General features: G+C 46.4%; 2 protein-coding genes and 1 pseudogene across 2 annotated transcripts in view; all 3 read right to left on the reverse strand.

Moving 5' to 3' along the window:
- The window catches only part of LOC136640361 (zinc finger protein 585A-like), a 474,925-nt gene that overhangs the window by 245,835 nt on the left and 212,289 nt on the right, over window positions 1-16,801 (reverse strand). The window lies entirely within an intron of this gene.
- LOC136640516 (zinc finger protein 208-like) overlaps window positions 1-16,801 on the reverse strand; it is a 163,825-nt pseudogene that overhangs the window by 73,017 nt on the left and 74,007 nt on the right.
- LOC136641330 (zinc finger protein 664-like) lies at window positions 15,752-16,800 on the reverse strand (the record flags this gene model as incomplete). The annotated part of the gene is made up of 1 exon (XM_066617055.1): window positions 15,752-16,800. A coding segment is annotated over one exon (501 nt), but the record flags the coding sequence as incomplete, so codon positions are not given.

Consider the following 16,801-nt stretch of genomic DNA (forward strand, 5'->3'; position numbering starts at 1 on the left):
TGCTCACTTGCTGCTTGCCCCTCCCTCATTTCTACTCAAAATTGACATACAGTGGGGGCCTTGAAATCCATGGATTCTGCATCCGTAGATCTGGCTCAACGCAGGTCCCAAGGACCTGCATGTAGTCAAACTTGGGGCCACCTGAGCTCTCCAGAGGTGACACAGCTGCATTTCTCTTTGGAGGGCTTAAATGGGGCAATTGCGGACTAGATTATCTGTGGATTTCATCATCCACGGGCCCCAGAAAGTATCCCCTGCGGATAATGAGTCTCCATGTATACATGTTTAGTGACAACCAAGTTTCATGATTTCAGTACCAAGAACTACTTGAGTGAATGGAGGTGCTTTCCTCACTCAAAGCACTGATGTGGTTCCTATCCTATTTTGCTCACTTGATGGTTCCTGCAGATGGTTTGCTAACTTATAGGTTCCTGCAGTGCTTCTCAAACTGTGAGCTTGTGGCCCACCAGTAGTTCATGACCCAATTTCTGGTGGTTCGTGAAGCTGACAGGGCAGATTAGGCTATGTGCATTAAGGGTTAAAAAAACTGCTTCTGGGGACAGCACTGCTGTCCAATCACCATGACAGCCACAGAGGCTTCAAAGGCTGGCAAAGCGAAACTTTTTAGGTGGTAAAGTTTGGGAACCGGTGCTCTATGGTGAAAACTCTCAACTCACTCCTAATTTCTATGGCTTCACCCCTGTGTGGGTTCTTTGATGCACAGTTAGTGTTCCCATGTGACTGAAGTTCTATTGACACACCAAGCATTTACAGGGTTTCTCCCCTGTGTGGATTCTTTGAGACATAGTCAGGCTTATGTTCATTTATATGGCTTTTCTCCTGCGTGGGTTCTTTGATGATAAGTCAGATTTGTTTTCTGACTGAAGCTCTTTCCACACTCCAAGCATTTATAGGGTTTCTCCCCTGTGTGGGTTCTTTGATGCACAGTCAGGTTTATGTTCGAAGCTCTTTCCACACTCCAAGCATTTATATGGCTTCTCACCTTTGTGAATTCTTCATTGATGTGCAGTCATGCTTGAGCTGTGACTAAACTTCTTTCCACACTCCAAACATTTATAGGGTTTCTCTCCTGTGTCGGTTATTTGATGCAAAATCAGGTTTGTTTTGTGACTGAAGCTCTTTCCACACTCCAAGCATTTATATGGCTTTTCTCCTGTGTGGGTTCTTTGATGAGAAGTCAGGTTTGTTTTCGTACTGAAGCTCTTTCCACACTCCAAACATTTATATGGCTTCTCACCTTTGTGGATTGTTCTTTGATGTCCAGTCAGGCCTGAGCTCTGTGTGAAGTTCTTTCCACACTCCGAACATTTATAGGGTTTCTCTCCTGTGTGGGTTCTTTGATGCACACTCAGATCTGAGCCCTGAAAGAAGCTTTTTCCACACTCCAAGCATTTATAGGGTTTCTCACCTTTGTGAACTCTTCTTTGATGTGCAGTCATGCTTGAGCTGTAACTGAAGTTCTTTCCACACTCCGAACATTTATAGGGTTTCTCTCCTGTGTGAGTTCTTTGATGTGCAGTCAGAGTTGAGCTCCAACTGAAGCTCTTTCCACATTCCAAGCATTGATAGTTCTTCACCCCTGTGTAGTTGCTTTGATGCCTTCTCAATTTTGATTTACTCCTGAAAGTTTTTGCACCTTGACAGCCTTGTTCCTCACTCTCTCCACTTACTTTTTCTGGTTCTACCAGGATGACATTTCCACCCTGAGAAGCTTCCCATTGATTTCTCCATTTCCCTGTCTGTCTTTGCTCCTTCTTGTCTGTTCTGTCTTGGTCTCTGAAAGTCACTTCTTGGACATCATGCATGATAGTTTTTGATGACACCCAGTCAGACTGCCCCTGATCCTCATTATCTTGTCTGCTGCTTCCTGGAACAAAAGAAAATATTTTCAGCCTGAGAATACAGAAATGGCATGTCTAAGTCCTTGTCCTCAGAGGCATTCTGTGTATATATCCAGCCACTATATTGCAATTGCTTCTGCTTGTGGAATTCAGGGTTTTGGCGGCAAGAAAAGCAGTATCTTGCCAGCCTCTGCCCAGTACTAGAAATCAAAACACAATACAAAATTTAAACAGCATCTATTAAGAGGAAAATGCAGTTGCTAAAACACTTCAAAAAATATAAAAGAAGAGCCCTGCTGGATACAACAATTTTGAGACGTACAAATTTTGAGACATACAAAATTATGAAGGGGATGGAGAGAGTGGATAGAGGGAGGCTCTTTTCCCTCTCACACAACATCAGCACCAGGGAACATCCACTAATATTGAGTGTCAGGAGAGTGAGGGCAGATAAAAGAAAAACATTTCTTTAACCAGTGGGCAGTTAGTCTGTGGAAATCCTTGCTGCATGATGTGGTGATGGCAACTGACCTGGATGCTGTTAAAAGGGGATTGGACAAATTTCTGGAGGGAAAGTTCCATCACAGACTACAAACCGTGATGGGTGTGTGCAGCCTCCTGATTTTAGAAGTAGGCTACCCCAGAATGCCAGATGCAGGGGAGGGCACCAGGGTGCAGGTCTCTTGCTGTCCTGTGTCACTTTTAGGTACAGGAAGCTGGACTAGATGGGCCTATGGCCTGATCTGGTGGGGCTCTTCTGAAGTTCTTATGTTAAACAATGACATTAAAGTTAAGTGGAAATGTTTCATGAAAGGGATAGCTGCATTGTTATCTTGGGTTTGGATCGCTACCCCAACAAAAGCCAGAGGCCTCTTCATCCAGTCCCTGAGCATCAGGCACCCACGGATCTTCCCCTCGTTCCAGCTGGGCAATGAGGTCAGGCTTGGTGGTTGGAAATCGTCCATGAACTCTCACAGTTCTCCCTGTGAAGGCAGAGAAGAAACCAAAGGAGTGAAATCATTCCTTGACAGCAGGGCTCGGCAAGCTTCTTCTGGACCACGGCCAAAGGCCGCGTCTGGGAGTGGAGAGTGAACTGCGTTCGTCCCTATATCTAATAAATGGATTGAAGAATAATAAAACCCAACTAATTATGAATGTTTGTTTGACTTAAGTAACAAATACTGCAGATTTTATTATTACAAAGCACACCTTCTAATTTGAATTAAACACACAATTTAAATTTTTACTGGTAAGTGAAAGAGCACCCCTGGCAGTTTAGCTATACATTACACCACAAGTAGGAAAAACAAGAAATACACACAACTGTGTGGCAGACAAAACTTAGCCATTCCCGAGGAACCCAAATGGAGGGTGTGCACCCTGCGCCAGCTTCTCCACATCCCCGTTAAAATATGGGGCAAGAACAGACCAAAGCATTAACACATGACCGGCCCTTAAACTTCTTCTCTGGAAAATGATTTGCCCTTTTCCTCTCTCCCCCCCCCCATGACCACAGTCATGCACACAGTCCAGTGGAGTCCAGTTGAGGCCTGCAGGCTGCAGTCCTTTTCCTTCAGGAGAGAAAACCCACTGGACACAGTGGGACTTACTTCTGAATAGACGTGCACCAAATCCTGCTCCACCAGCTTATGGATGCAGTTTAGTTCCGCTCGAGTTCATCCAGGAGGCTGATCCATCTGGCTTGGCTCTGTGAGTGCTGCACCCCCCAAGAGGTGGGCACTTGACCCTGATTCCATCTTGTGTTCCACAATTTGTGGGCACTTTGCAAGCCAAGCAGGCTCGACCCGTTTGATGCTGGTGCTCCAGGCTGCTGGGCTCACCTCCCTCTGCTCCTTCTCAGGGTGTTTTGGTGTCTTTCCCTGTTGCATGGGAGCTGATGTTGGGAATTCCCAGTTAAGTTTCATCTCTGTGGTGCACAGTCTCATTACTCATGAGTAGTGCATCCTGTCAAGCATAGCAAGCTGTATGCTACCCATATTGTGTTCTGAGCAAACCTCAGAATCACAGGGCCTGAATCACAGAGAGATGAATGCAGGAGTTCTCAGAAGGAGGTGCTCTCCCCCCCTTGAGCTTGGTAGCGGCAGTGCCATCAGTGCCCCAGTTATGTGCTGAATGGCTTCGCCTTCCGCTTAGCAGAAAGCTTTAACCCCGTGAACATGATATCAACTCCCCCCCGCCTTGTAGCTGCCATATATGAAGGAAGAAAAGGGGAGAGGGAGGCACAGCATGGTCTTTAGGGCTGGGACCTTCCACTGGATTTGGGGCCTCACAGGGCTGGGCGATGTTGGTTGGCAGACCAGATACAGCTCACGGGCCGTAGGGTGCCACTTCCTGTTTCAGAGGCAGTGAAAAAGTCTTCCTGAAAAGGAAAAGGGCTAGAAAAAGCCACTGGCCACATGATGGAAGGAGCCCCCTTACCCACAGAGGCCACATTCCGGTAATTCTCCAGCATGACTTCCCTGTACAAGGCTCTTTGGTCTGGGTCCAGCAGAGCTGCCTCTTTCTTGGTGAAATGCACGGCCACATCCTTGAAAATCACCGGATCCTGCAAGAACAAAACCCCCTCAGACAGTGTCCAGGACCCCAGACCTTCCTCCGCATCTCCGGCACAGGCAGGAAAGGAGTGGCACCCAATCCAGACAAAACATCTACACTTCCTTTCCTCACCAGAAGAAGCCTGCAAGTATTTTCAGGTATCAAGTATACTCTTTTCCTATTCATGTATCCAGACAGTTTTTCCAGCAGTTTAGACTTCTCATTGGCATTTTGTGTGCTCTTCTACCTACATGGCTGCTGTCAGGAGGGAAGATTTCGGATGATTTGCTGGGAGAGGACAGTTCTCATCAGTATCTTGTCCAGGCTTTCAAGGAGGGAGGCCTTGTTCTTCAGTGATGGGAAGCCCAGTCCTCACCTGCACTGGACAATCAGGGCCTGCGCAGCAGCCAGTGCAGGTTAGGAGGTGGTTAGAGGGGAGTTTTTCCTCTTACCACAAGTAACATCCCAGCCAGACTTATGGGGTTACTCAAATCTCCACCACCTATATAGCTAGCAGAAGCCCAGACATCCTAGTGTAACACTGGCTTGTCCTGGAGAGAGGTCAGGATACGGCAGAGGAGGCACCTGCTGATCCTGCCCCCCTCCCGGGCCCAATTCACCCAACCTCCCAATCACCCCCTGCCCAGAAACACCCCCTCCCCACCTCTGAAACGTTCACCACCCTCCCAAAGCTGCTGTACTGCTCAGCAGTGTACGTACCTTTGCCAGTGGCCTGGTTAGAGCACCAGCAGGGTACCAGACCTGCCTAATCTTCCACATGGCACATTTGCAACACCTTTGGCCAGTGCAGGGACCGCTGCAGGCACAATTTAGGATTGTGCTGTCAATCTGTGAAATCTCCAACTGAAGTGTCCAGGATTTCAGCCAAGCCAGGCCCTGCCTGTGACTCTTGGAGTGTTGCTGCCAGTCAGAGTACACAGCCTGGGGCAGGCAGACTGAGCGTCTGACTCCACATCTCAGCTTCCTAGGCGTGAAGCAGAGTATTCCTGCCTTGGATGGTGAACGGGGATTTGTCATGGAAAACTGTACGGCAGGAGGTGTGTAGCTTCCTGTTAAGGCTACAGACCTGCTGAAGACAATAACGCTTAGACCAGTAGACCAGAATGGTTCTCACACATTTAGCACCGGGACCCACTTTTTAGAAAGATAATCTGTCAGGACCCACCGGAAATGATGTCATGACCGGAAGTGACATCACCAAGTAGGGATCTTTTTAGGGTCTAGTCTGTGCCCTGCCCTCACTTACACAGGACGAAGTCCCATTAACTATCATTGTTAAATGAATATATATAGTAGCTTGTTAAAAGTACAGGTCTGCCACATTTCCCCAAATGCAGTCACATCCCAGGGGAGCATCAAGTCTAAAATATTAAAAATAAAATATTGAAATGAATGGGGACCCACCTGAAATTGGCACTCGACCCACCTAGTGAGTCCTGACCCACTGTTTGAGAAATTACCATAGCCTTTCTAGAACTCCTTTTTTTCAACTTCTTTCCTTCTTTAACCGGTTTCTGCCCAAACCACAAGAGTACCTGTTTGATCCTTGTTGCGTAGATGCAACGTTGGGCAGAAATGACTTAATCTTTAATTTTTCATTGAGATATTTGATAAATCAACAATTTAAATGTTCACAGTGGCCTTTTGCTTCACTGTCTGCATTGTCTGTAAGTGGCAACAGATTTTTACATGTGTCACAACTGTCCTGCTCTGGCTCCCCATCACAAAACTACCAACGTACTCCTAAAACTTCATACCTGAGCTGGATTCGAGGTACCCGCTTGGAAGTCCATGAAAGTCTGCAGTCTGCGGGAGCAGGAAGAACAAGGCAGGTCAGGGCTGGGTCTTCTCAGCATCACGTCCTGTCCCAGAGCCTGGAAGGCAGCAGATGGAGACATTCTGGAGTGAAAGTCTCAAGGGGGAGGTCTGGATTTTGGTCTCCTCTCTTCCCCAACCTCTGAAGAAATTCTAGCATCAGGTGTTGGAAAATGTGTGATAGAACCAGAGGTGGCCCATAAATGGCTTTCATGCGCACTATTAAACACACACCCCCCTCCAACTGCAACCATCTTTGTGGTTGTGTTCATTGGTGCAGCCATTTCTAGCAAGTTTCCCCAAAGAGAATCTGTGCTCAGGACAAAGGATCGTCCTCTCCCTCCCTCCTCCAGCACAGGGAGGTCCACAGGCGAGCCACTCCCCCCTCCCCAGTGCAACAGGCCAGGTACTCTGAATGCACCCAAGGAAGAGCCTCCCCTCCCCCCTGCACTATTCCTGGGTATCGCACAGTCCACCCACCTCTGCAGCCACAGACTCTTCTCCAGTGCAGAGTCCAAACGGAAGATCTTGCCTGTGCTTGGTGGTAGCAATGCAACCAGGTCCTTCTCCTTTGCCAGCCTTCGCGGAGACCTCCTCCAACCAAGCAAGAGAAGCAAACATGTGTCCCCAGGAATGCTTGAGCACTGCCCTCCCCCTGGATCCAGAGCATGCTGGGAGGTGTAGTTCTTTGTTGCTTTTGCCAAAGATGCTCACACTACCTTTACTGCAGCCTTTGGGGGAGGGAGGAGGCTTCTGGGTTCTCCTAGTGTGCTGCCACCCCTGGACCCCTGGACGAACAGGCCTTGCTGAGGGAGAGTCAGCATGGCTTCTGTAAGGGTAAGTCTTGCCTCACAAACCTTATAGAATTCTTTGAAAAGGTCAACAGGCATGTGGATGCGGGAGAACCCGTGGACATTATATATCTGGACTTTCAGAAGGCGTTTGACACGGTCCCTCACCAAAGGCTACTGAAAAAACTCCACAGTCAGGGAATTAGAGGACAGGTCCTCTCCTGGATTGAGAACTGGTTGGAGGCCAGGAAGCAGAGAGTGGGTGTCAATGGGCAATTTTCACAATGGAGAGAGGTGAAAAGCGGTGAGCCCCAAGGATCTGTCCTGGGACCGGTGCTTTTCAACCTCTTCATAAATGACCTGGAGACAGGGTTGAGCAGTGAAGTGGCTAAGTTTGCAGATGACACCCTACTTTTCCGAGTGGTGAAGACCAGAAGTGATTGTGAGGAGCTCCAGAAGGATCTCTCCAGACTGGCAGAATGGGCAGCAAAATGGCAGATGCGCTTCAATGTCAGTAAGTGTAAAGTCATGCACATTGGGGCAAAAAATCAAAACTTTAGATATAGGCTGATGGGTTCTGAGCTGTCTGTGACAGATCAGGAGAGAGATCTTGGGGTGGTGGTGGACAGGTCGATGAAAGTGTCGACCCAATGTGCGGCGGCAGTGAAGAAGGCCAATTCTATGCTTGGGATCATTAGGAAGGGTATTGAGAACAAAACGGTTAGTATTATAATGCCGTTGTACAAATCTATGGTAAGGCCACACCTGGAGTATTGTGTCCAGTTCTGGTCGCCGCATCTCAAAAAAGACATAGTGGAAATGGAAAAGGTGCAAAAGAGAGCGACTAAGATGATTACGGGGCTGGGGCACCTTCCTTATGAGGAAAGGCTACGGCGTTTGGGCCTCTTCAGCCTAGAAAAGAGACACTTGAGGGGGGACATGATTGAGACATACAAAATTATGCAGGGGATGGACAGAGTGGATAGGGAGATGCTCTTTACACTCTCACATAATACCAGAACCAGGGGACATCCACTAAAATTGAGTGTTGGGCGGGTTAGGACAGACAAGAGAAAATATTTCTTTACTCAGCGCGTGGTCGGTCTGTGGAACTCCTTGCCACAGGATGTGGTGCTGGCGTCTAGCCTAGACGCCTTTAAAAGGGGATTGGACGAGTTTCTGGAGGAAAAATCCATTATGGGGTACAAGCCATGATGTGTATGCGCAACCTCCTGATTTTAGGAATGGGTTAAGTCAGAATGCCAGATGTAGGGGAGAGCACCAGGATGAGGTCTCTTGTTATCTGGTGTGCTCCCTGGGGCATTTGGTGGGCCGCTGTGAGATACAGGAAGCTGGACTAGATGGGCCTATGGCCTGATCCAGTGGGGCTGTTCTTATGTTCTTATGTTCAAAGGAGGACGAGCTCTGTGCATTGGACTGGGGTGCAGAAGGGAGTGTGGCAGGTTCCGCTCTGTCCTGCAAGCATCTGCCTCTCCTGGTAATCTGGCCAGAGATACTCAGGGGGTCTTCTCTGCAGCCTTTGGGGAAAGGCTTGCCCACCCTTGTCACCACCCTCCTGCACTCTGATTCATCTTCTCCCCTCCCACTTTGGGAAGGGGCCCAAAAGAAGCTTTCTATCCCATGATAAAACCGCTCTCAGAGGACCTGCCTCCCTGCCCTGTTTGGGGGCCACCCACAGACATCTGACTGGACTTGACAAACCTTGAGTCTGATCCAGCCAGAGTTCTTACATTCTAATAAAGAAGAAGAGAAGTAAATGAACTCTTGGTCCAGTAATGAAGAGCCTCCATGGATAGCAGCAGTATACCACTGGGGATAAAGAAGCTGCTTTGGGGCTTCCTGGTGGCCACGGTTGGAATGCTGCCAACTCCATGGGTCTTTGGATGGATCTGGAAACAGCCTCCCTGCTGTTTGCATGTTCCCCTCTCCTTCGCTTCATATATTTTCTCCCCAACTACTCCATTCACCTTCTCCTGGAGATCTCAGAATCTGCCCCATTGCTCCAATGCCAGGGAGGGAGGGAGGGACATGCCATTTCCCTTCCCCAAGGACAGAGTGGAGGGAGGTGGGACAGGAGGAAAAACTGACCTCTCCTTCTTTCATTAAACACCCTCCCATCTCACACTCTGGCCCTTCTCTAGGAATCAGAGCATCTGCTCCCTTTGCCCCTCTCAGAGTCAGAAGTGTTTGCTTTCCTAACTGAGCCAGAAAAGGGTTAAGGGGACAGAGAGTTCCTAGAGTGGGGAGAATGAGAGAGAGAGGAAAGATCCCTTCCTGTCAAAACCTTGCTTTTCTCTCCCCAGCCTTTGAACTTGGATCAAAATGTTGCAAGGTCACCAGAGCGAAGTTCAAAAGCAAACTTAGTAGGCAAGAATGGTGATCGTGTGCAAGCTTTAAACAGGCCTCTCAGGGACTCCTGTCCAAATGAAGAGAGCAATGGGAGGTATGTGGGAACTCCCAGTGCCTCCAGTGAAAAGCAATGTTCCAGTGTGAACCCTCTGTTTATATAGTATTTTGGCTTCTTTGTTTGAAAATCTCACACTGTCATTGGCTGAGGTTATGACATCAGAGATAGATCACTTTATGAACATTTGATTGGCTAGTTTCAAGTTACAAACTAAAAACTTACATTTCAACAACCACTAGGTGGCATCCTTTACTCATATATTACTGGCCTTTGGTATGTCTTTGTTTGTTTCTGGCTATTCCTCAGGGGCCTGACCCTGACATGCTTCAAACAGCCATATTCTTATCCAGTGCTTTTTTTGTTAAAAAAAAAAAAGTGCAGGAACTCACAACTTGTTAATCTTTTATTTATTTACTTATTTTTAAACCATTTTTATTGGAGAAATAAGTAATAAGATACAAGTAGACAACATGTGATTAACACTATTGAATACAGATATATTAAAAAATAAAATATTGAAATGAATGGGCACCTACCTGAAATTGGCTCATGACCCACCTAGTGAGTCCCGACCCTTAGGTGGCAACCTTCAGTCTCAAAAGACTATGGTATCGCGCTCTGAATGGTGGTTCTGGCACAGCATCTAGTGGGTCCCGACCCACAGTTTGAGAAACACTGCTCTAATGTAAAATGCACTAAAATTCACTGCCTACAGTTATCAAGTTAACCATTCTTTTGTATTGGCAAAAAATAATTCAGGACGATCTTTAATCTATATCAAAGTCTTGCAAAACTGAGGGTCAGAAAAACATTTTATAAAGATTTATGGTGGTTTTTTTTTATGAATTTGTGTTGCCGATTCCAAAAATGGCCATAGCATAGGCTTCCTCATGAGGAAGCTCCTTGAACCATTCACTAACGAGACTATGCCATATTTCCAAAACTAGAAATGATAGAGGGAAACTGATGCCATTTTTGGAATCAGCACCCCAGTGGCGTCACTAGGATTCGTGTCACCCAGTGCGGGAGGCCTGCGCGTCACCCCATGCAGTGGGCAGGGCAACGCCCCAGGTGGTGGGCGTGGTGATGTACCATCGCCCTGCCCCCACTGGTTTATCAGCTGTACCTTTTGTTAGAACGCAGATATTTTAATATGCTTTGTTTCATTGCATTCTGCATGAAATTACGCATAGATTGTTATAAAACATGATAGTATTATTGTTCCTCCAAATTCTGATTTTAGTGATTTTGAAAGCTTGTAGAGACACACACCCCTGTGTCAACTTACTAACAACTTACGGCAGCAGTTCTCAAAACTTTTAGCACCGTGTTTTGCCAGATTCCAAGGCCAAGCTCTGCCTGGAGGATTATGACCACTTTAAGCAAATTAGCTCCCCTTCTTTACCCCAACGAATGAGGCTGCTTCTGCCCTGCAGTCCTGCTGGACCCCACCTCCAGGGTAGCTCAACTGTTCAACCTACAGAGGTCCTCTCTCCTGCCAGCAGCCTTCTGCCACTGCAGCAGACCCTTGGTCCTCAGCAGGTCTTGAGCACAGCAGCCACACACCAAACTCGTGTCTCCAGCAGTCTGTTCCAGCAGTCTCCAAAGTCCATTCACCAATCAGTCCACCAGCAGTCCATTAATCCAGTCTCCCCCTGCCTCAAGCTTTTCTCCTTCTGCTACCCACAAACCCTTCCTGCCTCAGGTGCTCCTTATATCCCTGAGGGCCCTATTGCCTTCAAGTGGTTGCAGTTGTGCAGCTCACTCTGCTGGATGCCCAGACCTTACCCTTAAAGGGGCCACAGCTGACACCACAGCCTACCTCCTTTCCAGATCTACTGAGATTCCAATATACACCGGGACCCACTTTTTAGAATGAGAATCTGTCCAGGACCCACTGGACATGATGTCATGGCCAGAAGTGACATCATCAAGCAAATTAAAATAAATAGTTATAAATAATTAAATTAAAAGAAATGATTAAATAAAGGGGGAGGCCAGTCCTGTCCCACCAAGTGAATCTACTCGGAAGTAAGTCCTATTGTGGTCAATGGGGTTTACTCTCAGGAAAGTATGGGTAAGACTGCAGCGTGTGAGCCCAATCCTATGCATGTCTACTCTGAAGTAAGTCCCATAGTGGTCAATGGAGCTTACTCTGTAGCCTACCTGCAATAACCCCCCCTAAAAGAATCAGTGAGATTTCCAGTTCTCCCCAGTGCCCAGTTTAAAATTCTTCTATTTCAGGCATATCAAGATAAAGACCCCCCTGGTTTTATAAGTGCAAAATAGAAAACTTTCCCCTCACCACCTGAAGCCTCTTTTTTGTCCTTTTTAGTGGGGGGGGGGGGGGAGAGAGGCTGCCTTCTGGAATATCTCCAGCTCCATGAGATTGGGACCATTCTGGTGTCCTCACATTCCCCTTTGCCTGGCCTGACCAACAGCCAAGGTACGTCTGCCTACTCACAAGTAAACACAACGAGAGGCTGCTTGTTTTCCATATGGCTCAATAGACTGCAGCTGGGAGGGAAGCAGGCACCTCCTTCTCCCTTTTGTGTTTTTGGGGGCTCCATTCATTGGAACAGGACCATTCTGACGTCCTTGGAGTCCTCTCAGCTGCCCTTTCCGATGGACTACTCACAAGTAAACACGGCCACATGGGTTCGTTTCTGGCTCAGGCTCAGACTCGCAGCTGGGAGGGATGGGACATTCTTGGGTGTTTTTGGGAGGCTGCATTCATTGGATTGGGGCCATTCTGGTGTCATTGGATTCCACTCAGCCTGCCCTTTCCGACGGACTATGGTAAATACGCCTACTCACCAGTAAACATGTGCTACGGCTCACTTTCACTTTCCATAGGGCTCCATGCATTTTTTCCTGGGGGGAACTGCATAAAAAAGGTGAAGGAATGCAGTTCCGGTGTGTTCTATTAGAAAAAAGCCCTGTTCTTATCTATCCAACCTTCTTTTTTGTCTGGTTTCATTATTCACTGTGGGCTAACCTCTGTTTGAACTAAGCCTCTTGGTTTTTAATTCTCTATCCCATGTGTGATTCTCAATATGTAACTTTGTTACAAATTGATGATGTATTGATCATCAATATTGATACAATTATTGATTGTATCAATATACAAATTATTATTACAATCAATTATTTATTGTATCAATATACAAATATTGATCATCAATATTGTACATATTGATATGTATTGATGATACATATTGTGATGTATAGTGGTATCTTTTATTTAATTCAAAACAAACTAACTTTATTGTAAATAAATATTTTAAGAGACCTTTCTCCTTATTTTAATTAAATCCAGCCCCTTCTGCCAGCATTTACCTCTTGACAGAGATTCTTAGGAATGTTTGCTAATTAGGGGTTTTTACATAGACAACTTTACTTACCTTGTTCCTGTCCAACTGCCTCCATTTATCAAATAAGATAAGAAGTTGCATTACTAAGACTTTCTCATTAAAATGTTCCTAACTGGGTGATTTCTTAGTCTCATACCCTGATTTATGTTGTCAAGAGATATGTTTTCCCAATTAAGGTGCAAGTGTATCCTGACTACTCCCTGATTCTCTGTATGTTGTAATTCTCTGGTTCTCATTAAAAGTGACATTCGGGACATACAGAGTTAGGGATGCCCTTGCCTAGATAAGGGTTTTATCTGTAAACTGTAACTTCTCTGGAGTGTCCTTGTCAAAACTCCCAATTAACTTTAGCTAGGCACCTGCTTTTCCAAGGTTGCATCCAAACTTAATTACATGACTTGAGCAGCCCCAATGTTCAAATTTTAACTGGAATACACACAAATTTTAACATGGAATACACACTATTCTGTGTATTCCATGCTTTGAGCAAACTATTTCTAACAGCTAAAATGCTACTAACATTAGTTTACACTCTTAAAAACACTAACCATTAAGCATTAAAAGCACATACATAGTAGCCTCTCAATAGTACAGATCTGCAACACCTTCCCGAATGCAGTCACATACCGTTGTGTTGCTTTGGTAAAATGCATATACAAGACTCTTTTTGATTCCAAGAGAAGCCTAAATAAACATTGCTTAGAATTCAAAAAACCTTTTCCTGCCATGCTTTCATGGTTCTCTATTCAGTTGTTCTGACATAGCAAGCTGGGAATGTATTTCTGATTTAAAATGAAACTACAGCTTAGCTTCATTTATCATTCCAATTAGTGCTTTGAAGCACAAACCTTATCTTGTGTCCTTGAGATTCCTTGAGACTGATCTAGCAAAAACTGCTAGTCTAGCAGTTTCAAGAGGGCCTCAGAACCAAATGGATTTTTGTAAATTGATTGGTGAAATGTGCCAAGCACGTAGGCTTCTGAACATTTGATTTGATCTTAGCATTCATTTTCAAACATATAAACCAATGATTTGTTTTAAACTAATTCACTCATAACATAACATAACATTTGGTTCATTAACATTTGGTCTGTTAGCATGAGTGACTTCATGGCTTTAAATTTAAAGATGTGAGCCTAATTTGTTTAATTACCTTATTGCCAATATTTGTTTATGATAAGCACTATTAAGCTTGTATACATTTTCCCATTATGTATTGGCAACCTTCAGTCTCGAAAGACTATGGTATCGCGCTCTGAAAGGTGGTTCTGGCACAGCGTCTAGTGTGGCTGAAAAGGCCAATCCGGGAGTGACAATCCCTTCCACACCGGGAGCAAGTGCAGTCTGTCCCTGGTCTGTCTCCCTGGCTATGGGCCTTCCTTCTTTGCCTCTTAGCCTCAGACTGTTGGCAAAGTGTCTCTTCAAATTTTCCCATTAACTGCTAAATGATTTAACTTTTAATGACTTGTTTTGCTTAGCCCAGGGCTCTCACCAGCCTGCATCAAAAAGAGCAAGGCTCTAGGTGAAGCTGGCCCCCTCTCTCTTTTCTGACTGATCTCCTGGGCTTGTCAATAGCTGGGTGACAGGCAGAAGGCCTCCAGGGGAAGCTTTCTTTGCAGCTAGACCTGCAGTGACAAAAACATTTCAGAGCTGTCAAGGTGTAAGTGAATAAACATACAGCAAGGAAAGACTTTTGCTTTGCTATCCACTGGAAGCATCTGGCTGGCCACGGTTAGGAGCCAACTCCTGCAGGAGATGGACTCTTGGTCTGATTCCACAGGGTGCTTCTTATCTTAATCTAGTTCTAGTCATCTGTTTTCAGCATCACACTAGAATGTCCGGGGGGGGGGTGCCAGAAGGGAAATAAAATGGATTTGTAGGTAGAATTAGGACAGATGAAGAAGCAAATGCATGTGCTTAAACTAAGGAACTCTCTGCCACACCTCACCACAGCTCTGGGCAGTGGCACTGGGGGACCCTGAGGGCAGGGAAACATGTTCCACAGGCCACATCCTGCCCCCAGGCCTTATGCTTGACACTCCTGGTTCAGAGAGCTGTGTGGGTTCTCACCATGTTCCGAGTCCAACTTCTCCTGGGAACAGCTCAGTTGGAAAACAGATAGCTCCCAGGCACACAGAAGATGGCAGCCAGACCTTGTACCAGCCATCACAAGCTTCTTGCCACAGGAAGTTATGATGGCACCTGGCCTAGATGGCATTTAAAGGGGATTGGACAATTTTTGGAGGTCACAAGCCTTGATGACTACATGCAACCTCCATGCACCTGAGCACAGACCTCTGACTCTTCCCTCACTGCTGCTGCTGCATTCCCCCTCTTCCCCCTTGGTCTTCCTCCTCCTCTTCTCTCTCCCTTTCTGTGTGCCTCTGTCCTCAGTTGCAGCTCTCTCTGGTCTCCCTGGTCACTCCTTCTACTCTTATGCCCCCCCTCCAGTTATTGAAACTCCTGCCCCTCCCCCACACCCCACCATCACCTCCTTTTTGGGCTCCCAGCCTTCAGCCTTAAAGTGAAAGACTGAATACGTCGCTGACTGGTACCAGGGCCCCCAATCCCATCCTTCCAGCTCAGTAGAGTCGGTCAGCCCCGGCAATGACATTTATGCCAAGTTCCATCACACTGGCCAATTGGCAGCATATTGGCATGGTGATGGCAAACGGCCACTCCGTGGATGACAACACTTTTAGAGCCATCAAAGCCAGTGACCCTATCTACACCTTGTGGGAAAGCATTCCACAGGCTAACTACATGCTGTGTGAAGAGCTACCTCCTTTTGTCCAATCGGTTTTGTTATATGACCAGTAGCTCTATTGCTGTGAGAGAGGAAGGAGGAAGGTTCAGGGAACATCACAACTGTATGCTTGAGTATTATTTTAATCTGTACAAGTATGAATGAGACATTCCTAATTTCTACTCAATATTGACTTACAGCTGGGGTCTCGATATCCGCAGATTCTGCATGCATGGATCTGGCTCTATGCAGGACACAAGGACCTGTGTGGGGCCAGAATTGGCGCCACCTGAGCTCTTCAGAGGTGACACAGCTGCAGTCCCCTTTGGAGGGCTTAAATGCGCCAATCGTGGATACCAAGGCCCCCTGTGTACATCTTTGGCTGAATACAGTGACAACCAAGTTTCATGATTTCAGTACCCAGAACTACTTGAATGGAGGTTCTTTCCTCACTCAAAGCACTGATGTGCTTCCTATCCTAACTTGCTAACTTGCTGCGTCTTACAGGTTACTGCAGTGGTTCTCAAACTGTGTGTTTGTGGCCCACCAGTGGGTCATGACCCAATTTCTGGTGGTTCGTGAAGCTGACAGGTTAGATTACGGTATGTGCATCAAGGGTTAAAAAAAACTGCTTCTGGGGGCAGCACTGATGCCCAATCACCATTATAGCCACAGAGGCTTCAACAGCTGACAAAGTGAAAAATTTTTAGGTGGTAAAGTTTGGGAACCAGTGCTCTATGGTAAAAGCTTTCACCTCACTCCTTATTTCTATGGCTTCACCCCTGTGCTGGTTCTTTAATTCAATTTCAGGTTCTCCAACTGAAATGCTATCAGCACTTGGTGCATTTCTAGGGTTTCTATCTGTGTGGGTTCGTTGATGCACAGCCAGGTGTGATCTCTGACTGAAGCTCTTTCCACACTCCAAACATTTATAGGGTTTCTCCCCTGTGTGGATTCTTTGATGCACAGTCAGGTGTGACTTCAGACTGAAGCTCTTTCCACACTCAAAGCATTTACAGGGTTTCTCCCCTGTGTGGATTCTTTGATGCACAGTCAGTTTTCCATTCTCAGTGAAGCTCTTTCCACACTCCCGGCATTTATAGGGTTTCTCCCCTGTGTGGCTTCTTTGATGCACGGGCAGGTATGATCTCCGACTGAAGCTCTTTCCACACTCCAAGCATTTATAGGATCTCTCCCCTGTGTGGATT

This window comes from Tiliqua scincoides, chromosome 2 (assembly GCF_035046505.1).
Source record: "Tiliqua scincoides isolate rTilSci1 chromosome 2, rTilSci1.hap2, whole genome shotgun sequence".
NCBI lineage: Eukaryota > Metazoa > Chordata > Lepidosauria > Squamata > Scincidae > Tiliqua > Tiliqua scincoides.